The following is a 15,204-nucleotide window of genomic DNA, read 5'->3' on the forward strand; positions in this document are numbered from 1 at the left end:
ATCTGAAACAAAAACAGATAATGTTGGAAAAACTCAGCAGGTCTATCAGCATCTGTGGAGAGAGAAACAGAGTTAACATTTCAAGTCTGTATGACTCTTCTTCAGAGCTGCTCTGAAGAAGGGTCATACGGACTTGAAACATTAACTCTGTTTCTCTCTCCACAGATGCTGATAATGCTGGAAAAACTCAGCAGGTCTATCTGTTTTTGCTTAAGCTCTGGAAGTCCAGTCCTAAACCTCACCACCTCTTTCTCATCCTTTAATTCACTCTTTAATATCTACCTCTTTGGTCATAGTCACTGCTCCTAACATCTCAGCCTTTGGCTTAATGTGAACTGTTTTTTGATAACATACCTTGAGACATTTTCCTATTTTAAAGATGTTAAATGGATACAAGTTTTTGGTGTTATGGCTTTGTTCTACGTAACAGGATTTGATCATTTGTACACCCAGAAATCATAACTCCCTTTTATTTACACATTAAGCATGTATGTTTCAAAGCAATTCATTGGAGCACAGTTTTCAGCAAACTGGTGCTGTTATGTTAATGTTAACAGTGTGCTGGTGCATCCCTGTAGTGTGATGTGGTATGGTATTCCTAATAGCAGACTGGTGCATTGCTGTTGTGTGTAGGATGGTAATGCTTGTGCTATTGTGTATAATGTGGTATTGAAGCAGTAGCTTTGAGGAACACTGTGCTGCAGCATGAAAAACATTGGTGCCTATAATTCACGGTATGTTATGCTCCTGATCTCAGATGAGAATAGACAGTGAAGGACAGTTGACTCAACTCGACAGTGTTTGCTCTCTGTTTATAGCATAACTTTAGCACAGGATATGTTACTTCAAATTCAAGGAACGTCCATTGAGAGAGATGTAGAGGCAGGCAGTGACCTTAAAAAAAAAGTGGTATACCAATCTTTAAGCCTAATATACAGATTTTGTTCAAAGTCCCTTTTTTGATTCTTATTACTGATGAGCTGAGATTCTTACAGTTGTGGCCCTGGAATCAATTGAGTGAAATGTTAGCATTTAAATTGGTTGAACTGAGTTCAGAATTTTGTAATCCTAAAGTGTACTTTTGTGTTCCCAATGAAATACAGCCCCAAAAGAGCCATCAAGGACCTGAGCTCAAATTGTACCTCATATTTAAGGGAGATTGTTTGTTTAATCCAGTACTGTTTCATGCCTTTCATGCTAACACATTGACATTACTTGCACTGTGTTTGAGATGTACTTTTACAGAATTCATGCCCAGGTCATAACCTTTTCTTTGGTAAAGATACTGAGGATTATGGAACCAAGGTTGGTAGATGGGAATTAACATACAGATTTGACCATGGTCTAATAGGAGAGCAGAATGGTCTCTCAAGAGTCTGGATAATATACTCCTGTTCTTATTTTCTTATTTTATATCTCTTTCTTCCAAGAAATAATCATTGTTTCACATCCTTCACCATCTATGAAGATATTAAGGGAAACTGATTAAAAAAATAAACTGTTTCTGTTGGTTAAGGGATCTGGGACTAGGGGGGCATGGTCTAAAAATTAGAGCCAGATCTTTTAGGAGTGGAATTGGGAAATACTTCCCTGCACAAAGGGTGGTAGTTGATGCTAGAATGGCAGTTGATGCTAGATCATCTCTTAATTTTAAACCTGAGATTGATAGATTTTTGTTATCACCATGGTAAGGTGGACAAATGAAGTTAAGATCACGGAACGGTCATGATCTCATTAAATGGCGGAATAAGCTCAAGGGGCTAAGTCTGTTTGTTATCAGAGTGGTCCTTGACCTGAAATATCAATTTTGTTTCTCTCTCCACAGATGCAGCCAGATCTGCTGAGTATTTCCAGCATCTTCTGTTTTTATTTCAGACTTCCAGCATCCCACAGTATCTTGCTTTTGTTTTTCTTGTTGTAAGGTCTTTTACTGCCACCTAGTGTTGAAAACTTAATAATACTGGGTAAAAGCAAAATTCAGCCTTTTAAATGACAAAGCCTCCCTTTGCTCTCAGGAATACTAACCTCACTAAAGGAATTTTGCTTTCACCCCCTAGTCAAGTTGGAATGGGAGTTACAGCAAAGTGTGGTTTGGCACTGGAAGTTATTTTCTACTGGCAAAGAGGCTCCATGGAATTTTTAGGCCTATGATAATTAACAGACCTTGGTCCATTCCAGATACCCTATTTTAAGGAAATTTGGCATGAAAATGTTATTATAGCATGTTTTCAGTTAAACTGATGGAAATTTATGGAAACAAAATATAAATGCAATGTTACTTAACTTTTGCATAATTATTGTGACTTAGTGGACGGTTGATTTTTTTTTACCACAGGAAATGAATAGCAAGTCGAAGATTTGCGCCAATGTGTTCTGCGGTGCTGGGAGGGAGTGTGCTGTGACAGAGAAGGGTGAACCCACATGCCTGTGCATTGCAGTAAGTTTATTCACTTGTGTTGTCCTGTTCCTAGAATGAAAGCAAAATTAAGTCTCAACTGTTAGGTGGCCACTACTAGCATTGATTTTTCATCCACATAATGATTTTCTAAAGCGTATTCGCTTGGTTCTGTTAAATATGTTAAGCTCAGCTTGGACTGATTTCACTGCCACTGGGAAGTTCATGCAAACTCGTGTGTAGCAACTAGAAGGTAAAACTGTGATGGCTGAAAAGCTGTTCTCAGTCACGTGAAGTACAACTTGGTGCTATTTTTGGCCATCTCATGTGGGAAAGGACTCGCATGATAAAGTGGCCAATTTCAGTAGTTGTTTGTGGCTCAGTCTTTGTGTATCCAACAAAAACAAGACATCAGGAAAAGAGTGGTTATGACCCAGAATTGAGCAGGGATCAAACCTGGGAGATTACAGATTTTCACAGATCAGTGCTGCAGCATTAGGGTTGAAATTTCTGCGGGCAATATTTTAACCTGTTTTTTTTAAATGAGTTAATAACTTAATTAAAATAGCATCCATGGAACTTGATGCCAATGCATTAACCGATGGGAAGAAATCAGAGGAATTTCAAACCCAGTAATGTCACGAAGACAACTCTGGCCATAAAATTTTTGTGTTATTATGATTTGCCAGATTTTTGTCAGTAATTGGCTTGGGTTTGGCTGTCCACCACCTCCAGGAGATTGCATGTCTCTGGGTGGATAGAGATATCTGTATTCTGATGCATATTGCATCATATCTATGTTGGACAGGCGAAATGGATAGTGGGTATTTTCTGTCTGTCATTTTTCTTTGTTTGTATACATTTATGGTGATTCTGTGTTTTTAGCAGATCCAATCAAGGAGCTTGGTTGATTGTTAACTTGCCCTCTGAAGTGGCCTACAAACCATTCTGTTATATCAAACTGCTTCAAGAAATAATAAGAAAATAGGACGGACCATTCAGCATCAGCCTCGCCAGACGTAGTTCTCCTCATAGAATCAAATCTTACAGCCAATTTCCCAGACTCTGCCATCTATATCCCAGGATGTCCTGTCCCACTGGCAGGACAGACACACCAGAGGCAGCAGCACGGTGATATACAGTCAGGAGGGGTTGACCCTGGGAGCCTTCAACATGGACTTTTGACCCCATGAAGTCTCGCTGCACCAGGTCAAGCATGGGCAAGGGAACCCTCTGCTGATTACCGCTTATCCCCTTCCCTCAGCTGATGAATCAGCACTCCTCCACATTGAATACAATTTAGAATAAGTACTGAGGGTGGCAAGGGCACAGAATGTACTCTGTGTGAGCAATTTCAATGCCCTTCACCAAGAGTAGCTCAGTAGCACCACTAACTAAGCTGACCAAGTACTGAAGGACAAAGTTGCCTGACTGGGCCTGCAGCAAGTGGTGGGACAACCACCATGAGCAATAAACCAATTTGACCTTATCTTCATCAATCTACCTGCCATGATACATCTATCCATGACCATATCAGTAGCATGACTAACCCACAGTCCTCTCTTCACACTGAGGACACTAAAAATTGAGTATCCTTCATTCGAAACCCACGGGGCAGTTTGTGTTTCGGATTTCAGATAATTTCGGTTTTTGGATACCATATATAGGCCTAGGCCTACTTAAAGTGGCCGAAGCCGAGGCTGGCTTTATTCTAAAATAAATAAAATGCCAGAGAGGTAAGATGTACCACTGAATAATAAATACCTGTGATAAGTTCCCACTCCTGGTGCCATCTATGATCCTACTTGTATGAGATGGTTTGCAAGGCAAACAGTGCAGACAAAAATCGTGAAGTAAACAGTGCAGGCAAACAACTAAACTTCCCGTGCTAAAGGTTGGGTGTGGTCGACGAGGTTCCTGACAGCTCAGGTCATGTTGGATCAGGTCACAGACTTTCCATGCAAAAGGTCAATGCAGTTCAATAAAAGTATGGTTATTGGATGTGTTTGGTTTTCGGATTTACGGATAAAGGATACTCGACCTGTACCGTCATGCTAAATGGAATAGACTTGGAATGGAATTAGCAGCTCAAAATTAGGCATCCATAAGGCTCTAGTGCAGCAAAAGAATATTGCAACACAATCACTAACCTCATGATGCAGCATATCCCTGACTCTACCAGTACAATCAAGCCAGGGTTCAATGAGTGTAGAAAAGCATGCCAAGAACCCGTAAAAATGATTTGCCCATCTGCTGAAGCTGAAACGCGGGACTACATGCAAGCTAGACAGAGGAAGCAACATGCTATATACAGAGTACAGTGGTCCCCGAACCAATAGATCAGATCTAAGCTCTGCAATCTTGGCACATCCAGTCGTCAATGGTGGTGGACAATTAAAAAAGTAACTGGAGGAGAAGGCTCCAAATATATCCTCATCCTCAAAGATGGGGGAGCCCAGCACATCAGTATAAAAGACAAGGCTGAACGTTTACAGTCATCTTCAGTCTGAAGTGCTGAGTGGATGATCCACCTCTGCTTCTTGAAGCAGTTTTCGGGTCAGTTTCTCTTGAGCAGCACATTCTAGAGCCAACCAGAGAGCAGGCTATACTAGATCTAGTAATGCACATGAGACAGGGTTAATTGATGACCTCATAGTGAAGACACCACTAGGTAGCCGTGATCATAATATTATTGAATTTCACATTCAGTTTGAGGGAGAGAGGATCTAAGACTAGTATTTTAAACTTAAATAAGGGCAATTATGAGGATATGAAGACAGAGCTTGCTAAAGTGAACTGGAAAACTAGGTTAAGGGATGCAATGGCAGACATAGAGATATTTCAGAATACTCAGAAAAGATACATTCCAATGAGAAAGAAAGACTCTAAGGGAAGAATGCAACATCCGTGCCTAACCAAGGAAGTTAAAGATAGTATCAAATTGAAAGACAAAATGTATAATTCTGCAAAGTTGAGCGGCAGATAAGAAGATTGGACAAAATATAAAGAACAGCAGAGACTGATTAAACAATTAAGGAGGGAGAAATTAGAATGAGAGAAAAGTAGCTGGAAATATAAAACCAGATAGTAAGAGTTTCTACTGGTCTTTACAAAGGAAAAGAGTAAGTAAAGTAAGCGTTGGTCCTCTTTCTAGCGAGATTCTGAAAATTAATAATGGATGATAAGGAAATGGCAGATGAATTGAATAGATATTTTGTGTCTGTCTTCATTGTAAAGGATACAAATAACATCCCTGAAATAAGCCAACCTTGAGGTGAAAGGGAGGGAGTAACTTAAAATAATTACAATCACCAGGGAAAGCATACTGAGAAAATTATTAGAACTAAAAGCTGACAAGCCCCAGGTCCTAATGGACTTCATCCTAGGGTCTTAAAAGAGGTGGCTGCTGAAATCATAGATGCATTTATTTTAATTTTCCAAAATTCCCTAGATTCTGGAAAGGTCCCATTGGATTGAAAAATAACGAATGTGACTCTTCTATTCAAGAAAGCAGGGGAGGTGGAAAATGGGAAACTACCGCCCAGTTGGCTTAATCTATCTTAGGGAAAATGTTAGAATCCACTATTAAGGATGTTATAGTGGGGCATTTGGAAAATCTCAATGCAATCAGGCAGAATCAACATAATTTTGTGAAAGGGAAATCATGTTTGACTAATTTATTGAAGTTCTTTGAGGAAGTAACAAGCAACTTTTAAAAAGGGGAACCTGTGGATGTGCTGCACTTAATTTCCAGAAGGTGTTTAACAAGGTACCACATCAAAGGTTACTATGCAAAATAATACCTCATGGTATAGGGGGAAACATAGCACGGATAGAGGATTGGTTAGCTAATGGGAAACTGAGAGTAGGCACAAATGGGTCATTTCGGGTTGGCAATATGTGATGGGTGAAGTGCCAGAGGGATCAGTGCTGGGGCCTCAACTATTTACAATTTACATCAATGATTTGGATGAAGGGACCGAATGTATGGTTGCTAAATTTGCTGATGACACAAAGATTGGTAGGATAGTAAGTTCTGAAGAGGACATAAGGAGCCTGTAAACGGATATATATAGTTTAAGTGAGTGGGCAAAAGTTTGGCAGATGCAGTATAATGTGGGAAAATGTGAATTTGTCCACTTTTGGCAGGAAGAATAGAAAAGTGCAACATATCATTTAAATGGAGAGATATTGCACAGCTCTTGAGGTATAGAGGGATCTGGGTGTCCTGGCACATGCATCACAAAAGGTTGGTTTGCAGGTGCAGCAAGTGATCAGGAAGACAAAAGGAATGTTGATGTTTATTGCAAGGAGATTGGAATATAAAAGTAGGGATGTTTTGCTACAGTTGTACAGGGTGTTGGTGAGACCACATCTGGAGTACTGTGTGCAGTTTTGGTCTCCTTATTTAAGAAAGGATATAATTACATTAGAAACAGTTCAGAGAAGGTTCACTCAACCCCCCCCCATCCCAGGTATCAGTCATCTTATGAGGAAAGGTTGGGCAGACTGGACCTGTATTCATTTGAGTTTTAAAGATCTTATTGAAACATATAGGGCAGGATTTTTAGGTCAGTGTGCGGGCGCGATCGGTGGACCATGGAGCGGCAGGGAAACAGACCGCCACCCGCGATCGACCCATTAATTTGCCAGCTCGCGTGAAACACGCTGAAGTGCTTAGCGCTGCCGGGGTGGGGGCAGGAGGAGGGCGGGTGCTGACGTAAGCGTGGGCGTGGGGGAGCAAGGAATGAAAGCTCCCTAAAGGTAGAGTGCTGCCTCAGGGAGCTGAAGAACTTAAAAGCAATAAATAAAGATTTTAAAATCTGGGAAAAAAAATGTTCACACATCAGAATCAGTCACCTGAACATATACATGATGAAAATTCTGCCCATACACTTTTTTATTTATTAACGGAAACTTCATTGGATGAGGTTTCGTCAAAAATATAAAGTCTGCCTGGCAGATTCACCTGTCCACCAACCATAAGGTTGGACGGGCCATGAAAAATCGGGGACAGTTGGAACTTCAATGGACTTAATTGCCCTCTTAATTGTTGGCAGGCATGCTTCCAACTTTTGCACGCACCTGCCAATCAAAATATCGCGTGAGTGTGGGATGATGTCGGGTTCCTCGCCTGACGCCATCACGTGTTATTTTACACTTGGGCAGATTGGACACATGTCCGCACACCGAGCTAAAAATTCTGCCCATAAGATCCTGAGGGAACTTGATATGAGTGGATGCTGAAAGCATGTTTCCCCTTGTGGGAGAGACTGAAACTTGGGGACACAATTTTAAAATGAGGGGTCTTCTATTTAAGACAGGGATGAGGAGAAATATTTTCTCTGAGGAGTGTGTGTCTCTGGAACTCACTTCCTCAGAGCGGTGGAGGCAGGGTCATTGAATACTTTTAATGCAGAGGTAGATAAATTCTTGACTTAACAAGGGAGTCAAAGATTGCTGGGGACGTAGGTGAAACGTGGTGTTGAGGTTACAGTCAGATCAGCCATGATCTTATTGAATGGCTGAGCAGGCTCAAGGGACCAAATGGCCATTTGTTCATATGTAAGTCATCGCTGCAGCAGTTCCTCAGTGCCCTTGGCCCAAACATCTTAGCTGCTTCATCAATGACCTTCCCTCCATCATTAGGTCAGAAGTGGGGATGTTCACTGATGATCCCACAGTGCTCAGTTCTGTTCATAATGCCTCAAATAATGAGGCAGTCCGTGCCCGCTTGCAGCAGGACCTCGACAATATTCAGGTTTGTGCTGATCTCCAACAAGAAAGAGTCTAACCACTTCCCCTAGACATTTAATATAACAGTACTATTGGCAAATCCCCCACCATCAGCATTCTGGGCACTACCATTGACCAGAAATGTAACAGGACCGGCCACATAAATACTGTGTCTGTAAGAGCAGGTCAGAGGCTGGGAATTCTAAGGCAAGTAATGCACCTCTTAACTTCCCAAAGCCTGTCTGCCAGCTACAAGGCTCAAATGAGAAGTGTGATGGAATACTCTCCACTTGGCTAGATAGCTCCAATAACACTCAAGAAGCTTGACACCATCCAGGACAAAGCACTTAATGCACCATCTTAGAGATTGATCCCCTCCACCACCAACACACAGTGGCAGCAGTGTCTACCATTTACAAGATGCACTGCAGCAACTTGCCAAGTCTTCTTCAACAGCACCTTCCAAACCCACAAACTCTACCACTTAGGATGACAAGGATAGCAGACACATGGGAACACCACCACCTGCAAGTTCTCCTCCAAACCAGACACCATCCTGCCTGGGAACCATGTCACTGTTCCTTCACAGACACTGGGTCAACATCCTGAAACTCCCTCCCAACCGTCCTGTTGGTGTATCTGCAGCAGATGGACTGCAGTTCCTCAAAAATGTAATTCACCAGCACCTTCTCAAGAGCAACAAACACCAGCCTTGCCACTGATGCTACTATCCCATGAAAAAAATTTTAAAGAAACAGAACTGGACCAACCACTTAATTATTGTGACTACAAGAACACGTCAAGAGGCTGGGTTTCTGCAGCAAATAACCCATTCACCATCTCCAAGGTGCAAGTCAGGAGTGTGATGGAATACTCTCCACTTGCCTGAATGAGTGTAGCTCACTCAAGGAGCTCAACAAAGCAACTCATCAACCACTTCAAACGTTGACTTTCTCCAGCACTGGCATGCAGTGGCAGTCGTGTACACCACCTAGAAGATGCAATGCAACAATTCAGCAAGACTTCTTTAATAGCACCTTCCAAACCTGCGACCTTTACTGCCCAGAAGGACAAGGGCAGCCGGCACATGGGAACAGCCCCACCTGCTAGTTCCCATCCAATCACACACCATCCTAGCTTGGAACTATATCGCTGTTCCTTAATTGTCACTGGATCAAAATCCTGGAACTCCCTACCTAATAGCACCATGGGAGTACTTACAACACATGAACGGAAGTAGTTCAAATTGGTGGCTCACTACTACTTTCTTGAGGGTAATTGGGGATGGACAATAAATACTGGCCTAGCCAGTGATGCTCATGTCCCATGGACGAATAAAAAAATCTTGTGCCAGGTCCAGTACACATTAAAGTGTGTTACTTTCTATCTTCTGACACGGGAATGTTGGATCATAGAAATATAGAAAATAGGAGCAGGAGTAGGCCATTCAGCTCTTCGAGCCTGCTCCACCATTCATTATGATCATGCCTGATCATCCAACTGAATAGCCTGTTCCTGCTTTCTCCCCATATCCTTTGATCCCTTTCACCCCAAGAGCTATATCTAATTCCTTCTTGAAAATATACAATGTTTTGGTCTCAAATATTTTCTGTGGTAGTGAATTCCACAGGCTCAACAGACTCTGGGTGAAGAAATTTCTCCTCATCACAGTCCTAAATGGTCTACCCCATATCCTCAGACTGTGACCCTGGTTCTGGACTCTCCCACCATCAGGAACATCCTTCCTGCATCTACCCTGTCTGGTTCTGTTAGAATTTTATAGGTTTTTTATGAGATTTCCACCCCCCCATTCTTCTGAACTCCAGCCAATATAATCCTAACTGACTCAATCTCTTTTCATATGTCAGTCACTTCATCCCAGGAATCAATCTGGTAACTGGGTCGGTAACTACTATAACTCTACAGTGTGTCATTGCTGCTATTTGCTTGTCCACTTACCATTTAATGAATCTGTTTGGCAATTTATAGCCTAAGTCATGACTTAATAAGAGTGTTTATTCTACTGCCTTCCAAAGTCAAGGAAGATTACCATGAGGTTGTGTAATATAACCAGTAATCAAAAAGTCAAAGGAGGTTATATGAGGTAATGTGATGCAACCAGTAATTAAAAAGTCAAGGAAGATCGCGTGAGTTCTTGTGATACAACCATACAAGAGTTTTAGGTCTGATTTCTGGACTCACTACAATTACAGATTAAAGCACATTGATTCATAGGGAGAGAAGGCACATTTATGGGATTCACCCGAGATGCTGATCCCAAGAAAAATACCTGGAGTAAAAACTCAAAACAACTTCATGTAGCATCACAGCTGAAAGGATCATTTAAATTCAACAAAATAAATATTGACATTCAAAACTAAAAAGCTGCAATTAAACCTTTGAATCTGTGATTAGACATTTGTGACCCATGTACAAAGTTTGTTGGAACAGGACTGTGGATCTTTATTTGTGCAAAAGCTGCAGAGTAAGTGGTTCAGTTAGTGGAATAATGTATGTGGGACAAGAAAAGGTGAAATCTAAAATAAGTGTTCTAATTTCTCCAAATAGTAATTATAAAGTGGTATGGCTGAACATAAAATAAAAAAATAAAATAACCATATTTTTGTTTGTTATATTTAATTTAAAAACAAGTTTGAAAATTCAAAACATAGACAGCTCCCTTCAGAAAATGTGATAGAAATATGTTGATAAATGTCAGACTCTGACTGAACTCCTGAGGAATATAATAAGCAAATTGCCTCTTTGAACATCAGGATGCCCTGTGGAGTGGATTTATTAAAATTTGATTTATCAGAGCTTCAAAGGATTGAAGAAGTAATCAGGATTAGGTACCAGAAAAAAACAAAAAAGTTCTGTATTTCTCAAGAGGGCAGAAGCCCTAAAGGATACAGGTCCTTTTTAAAGGGTCATTTTTCAGCTTCAGTTTTCAAAATAGTGGTGGAGTGCTTCACACTCTAAGGTTATGCTGAAAATCCATCCAAGGATAGTTTGACCTGCAACAGATCTTGCAGGAATCACTGTTGCCAATTTTAAAAAAAATATTCTTTCATAAGATGTGGGCATCGCTGGCTAGGCCAGCATTTATTGCCCATCCCTAATTGCCCTCAGAGGTGGTGGTGAGCTGCCTTCTTGAACTGCTGCAGTCTGCAAAGTGGTGTAGGAATACTAATGGTGCTGTTAGGAAGGGATTTTGGTTCCAGGATTTTGATCCAGTAACAGTGAAGGAACAGCAATATAGTTCCAAGGTGTGTGGCTTGGAGGGGAACTTGCAGGTGGTGGTGTTCCCATGCATTTGAAGCCCTTGCTCTTATAGCTGGCAGAGGTCACATGTTTGAAAGGTGCTATCAAAGGAGCTTTGGTGAGTTGCTGCAGTGCATCTTGTAGATGGAACATACTGCTGCCACCATTCGTCGGTGGTGGAGGGAGAGAATGTTCAAGGTGGTGGATGGGGTGCCAAATGAGCAGGCTACAGGACCATAAGACGTAGGAGCAGAAGTAAGCCATTCGGCCCATCGAGTCTGCTCCACTATTCAATGTCATCATGGCTGACCTGATGATCCTCAACTCCACTTTCCTGCATTTTCTCTATAACCCTTGATTCCCTTATTGATTAAAAATCTGTCCAACAGCTTTGAATATACTTAACAACCCAACCTCTACAGCCCTCTGCGGTAAATAATTCCACAGATCTGCTACCCTCTGAGAAAAGAAATTACTCCTCATCTCTGTCTTAAATGGGTGACCCCTTACTTTGAGATTATGCCCTTTGGGCCTAGAATCTCCCACAAGGGGAAACAACCTCTTAGCATCTACCCTGTCAAGCCCCCCTAAGAATTTTGAATGTTTCAATAAGGTCGCCTCTCATTCTTCTAAACTCCAGTAAATACAGGCCCAACCTACTCAACCTCTCCTCGTAAGAAAATTCCTCCATACCTGCGATCAACCTAGTGAACGTTTTCTAGACTACCTCCAATACCAGTATATCCTTCCTTTAGATAAGGAAAATGTTCACAGTATTCAGGGTGTGGTCTAACTAGTGCCTTGTATAGTTTTAGCAAGACTTCCCTATTTTTTATACTCCATTTCCTTTGAAATAAAGGCCAACATTCCATTTGCCTTCCCCATTAGCTGCTGAACTTGTATGCTAGCTTCTCGTGATTCATGCACGAGTACCCCCAAATCCCTCTATGCTATAGCTTTCTGCAATCTTTCTCCATTTAAATGTATTCAGCTCCTCTATCCTTCTTGCCAAAGTGCTTAACCTCACATTTTCCCACATTATATTCTACTTGCCAAGTTTTTGCCCACTCACTTAACCTGTCTATATTCTCTGTAGACTCGTTGTGTCATTCTCACCACTTGCCTTCCCACCTATTTTTGTGTAATCAGCAAACTTGGTGATAGTACATTCACTTCTCTCATCCAAGTCATTAATATATATTGTAAATAACTGTGGCCCCAGCACTGATCCCTGTGGCACTCTATTAGTTGCAGGTTGCCATCCTGAAAACGCGCCCCCCCCCCCCCCCCCCCCCCCCCCCCATCCCAGCTCTGTCTTCTATCAGCTAGCCAATCCTCTATCCATGTTAATATTATACCCCTGACACCATGGGCTCTTATCTTATTAAGTAGCCTTATGTGCGGTATCTTATCGAAAGCCTTTTGGAAATCCAAATATATTGGTTCCCCTTTATCTATCCTGCTTGTTACCTCCTCAAAGGTGGTAATACGTTTGTCAGGCATGATTTCCCCTTCATGAAGCCATGCTGACTCTGCTTGATAAATTATACATTTCTAAATGCTCTGCTATTACATCCTTTATAACCACCTCTAACATTTTCCCAATGACGGATATTAAACTAACTGGCCTATAGTTACCTGTTTTTTGTGTCCCTCCCTTTTTGAATAAGGGTGTTACATTGGCAGTTTTCCAATCCTTTGGGACTTTTCCAGAAACTAAGGATTCTTAGAAGATTACTACCAGTGCATCCACTATCTATGTAGCTACTTCCTTTAACACCCTGGGATGCAACCCATGAGGTCCAGGGGACCTATCGGTCTTTAGCCCCATTAGCTTCCCTAGTACTTTTTCTCTGGTGATGGTTATTGTATTTATTTCCTCCTCCAATTTTGCCCCTTAGTTATTTAGTATTTTTGGAATGCTATTAGTGTCTTCTACCGTGAAGACTGACACATAGTATTTATTCAACTCCTCTGCCATTTCCTGGTTCCCCATTATTATTTCCCCAGCCTCATTCATTAAGGGGCCTATGTTCAATTTGGCCTCTCTGTTCCTTTTTAAATATTTAAAGAAGCTCTTACTGTCCATTTTTATATTACTTGCTGGTTTACCCTCAAAGTTTATTTTCTCCCTCTTTATTATTTTTTGGCCATCTTTTGTTGGTTTTTAAAACTTTCCCAATCCTCTGTCTTACCATTAATCTTTGCCACATTGTATGCTTTTTCTTTCAATTTGATACTCTCCTTAACTTACTTGGTTAACCATGGTTGGTTTATCCCCTTCCTTGAATCCTCCTTCCTCACTGGGATATATCCTTGTTGAGAGTCATGAACTATTTTATTAAATGTCTGCCATTGTTCATCAACTGTCTTTCGCTAAACTCCTTTCCTGGTCCACTCCAGGCAACTCGGCCCTCATTCATTTGTAATTACCCTTATTTAAGTTTAGCACAGTTGTTTCTGACCCAGGTTTCTCATTCTCAAACTGAATGCTAAATTCTACCATGTTATGGTCACTGTTTCCAAGGGAATCTTTTTTACTCTGAGATCATTTATTAAACCTGCCTCATTACACGTTACCAGATGCAAAATAGCCTGTTCCCTGGTTGGATCCATAGCACATTGTTCTAGGAAACTGTCCCGAATACACTCTGAATTCTTGCTCGTGGATACCTCCACCAATTTGATTTTCCCAATCTACATGAAGATTAAAGTCACCCATGATTTAATGTACTGCATTTTTTACATGCCCTCGTTATCTCCTGATTTATTCCCTGTCCTACAGTATAGCTACAGTTAGGGGGCATATAGATTACCCCCACCAGTGTCTTCTTCCCCTTGTCATTTCTTACCTCCACCCATATGGATTCTACATCTCCCAATCCAACATCATTTCTTGCTATTCTACTTATTCCATCTCGTACCAACAAAGCTACCCCACACCCTTTCCTTCCTGCCTGTCCTTTTGAAATGTCACATGCCCCTGAATATTTAGTTCCCAGCTTTGATCTCCTTGTAATCACGTCTCTATAATGGCTATAAGATCATACCCATTAACTCTATTTGTGCCATTAATTCATTAATTTTGTTCTGAGTACTACGTGCATTTAAGTAAAGGGCCATTAATTTTCCCTTTTACCATTTTCTCCCCCTTTGACCCTATTTGCTGCTGTTTTTTTTTTAATGTTTGTACATTCTGCCCCTTCCTGTCACAGTGTGGGTATCATTACCTAAATAGCTGCCCTGCAAGGCTGCCATATCCTTTTGCTTTGTAAGCCTACGTATCCCCTCTCCAGAACCTCCCCCTCTATTTAGTTTAAAGCCCTCTCTGCAGCTCTAGTTATTCAATTCACCAGGACACTGGTCCCAGCACGGTTCAAGAGAAGCCTTTCCCAACGGAACAGCTCCCTTCTACCCCAATATTGGTGCCAATGCCCCATAAACTGAAACCCATTCCTCCCACACCAATCTTTAAGCCACACGTTTAACTCCTTGACTTTATTTAGCGTATGCCAGTTTGCCGATGGCTCAGATAGTAATCCTGAGATTATTACCTTGGAGGTTCTGCTTTTGAATTTAGCTCCTAACTATTCACATACTTTCAGCAGAACCTCCTTTGTCGTTGGTTCCAACATGGACAATGACAACTGGATCGCTCCCCTCTCACTCCAAGCTCCTCCCCAGCCCTGAGGAGATGTCCTTAACCCTGGTACAGGGCAGGCAACACATCTTCAGGACTCACGCTCACGGCTGCAGAGACCAGTATCTATCCCACTGATTATACTGTCCCCTACCACTACGACATTCCTATT

The 15,204-nt window shown here is 41.4% G+C and overlaps 1 protein-coding gene across 1 annotated transcript in view; it reads left to right on the top strand.

Annotated features, from left to right (window-relative positions):
• The window catches only part of fstl1b (follistatin-like 1b), a 121,055-nt gene that overhangs the window by 66,636 nt on the left and 39,215 nt on the right, over positions 1-15,204 (top strand). The window contains exon 3 of the mRNA XM_041211654.1: positions 2,336-2,437. Within this exon, the coding sequence (XP_041067588.1) occupies positions 2,336-2,437 (102 nt within the window). The remainder of the gene's footprint in view (positions 1-2,335; positions 2,438-15,204) is intronic.

Source organism: Carcharodon carcharias, chromosome 18 (assembly GCF_017639515.1).
Source record: "Carcharodon carcharias isolate sCarCar2 chromosome 18, sCarCar2.pri, whole genome shotgun sequence".
In the NCBI taxonomy this organism is placed as follows: Eukaryota; Metazoa; Chordata; class Chondrichthyes; order Lamniformes; family Lamnidae; genus Carcharodon; species Carcharodon carcharias.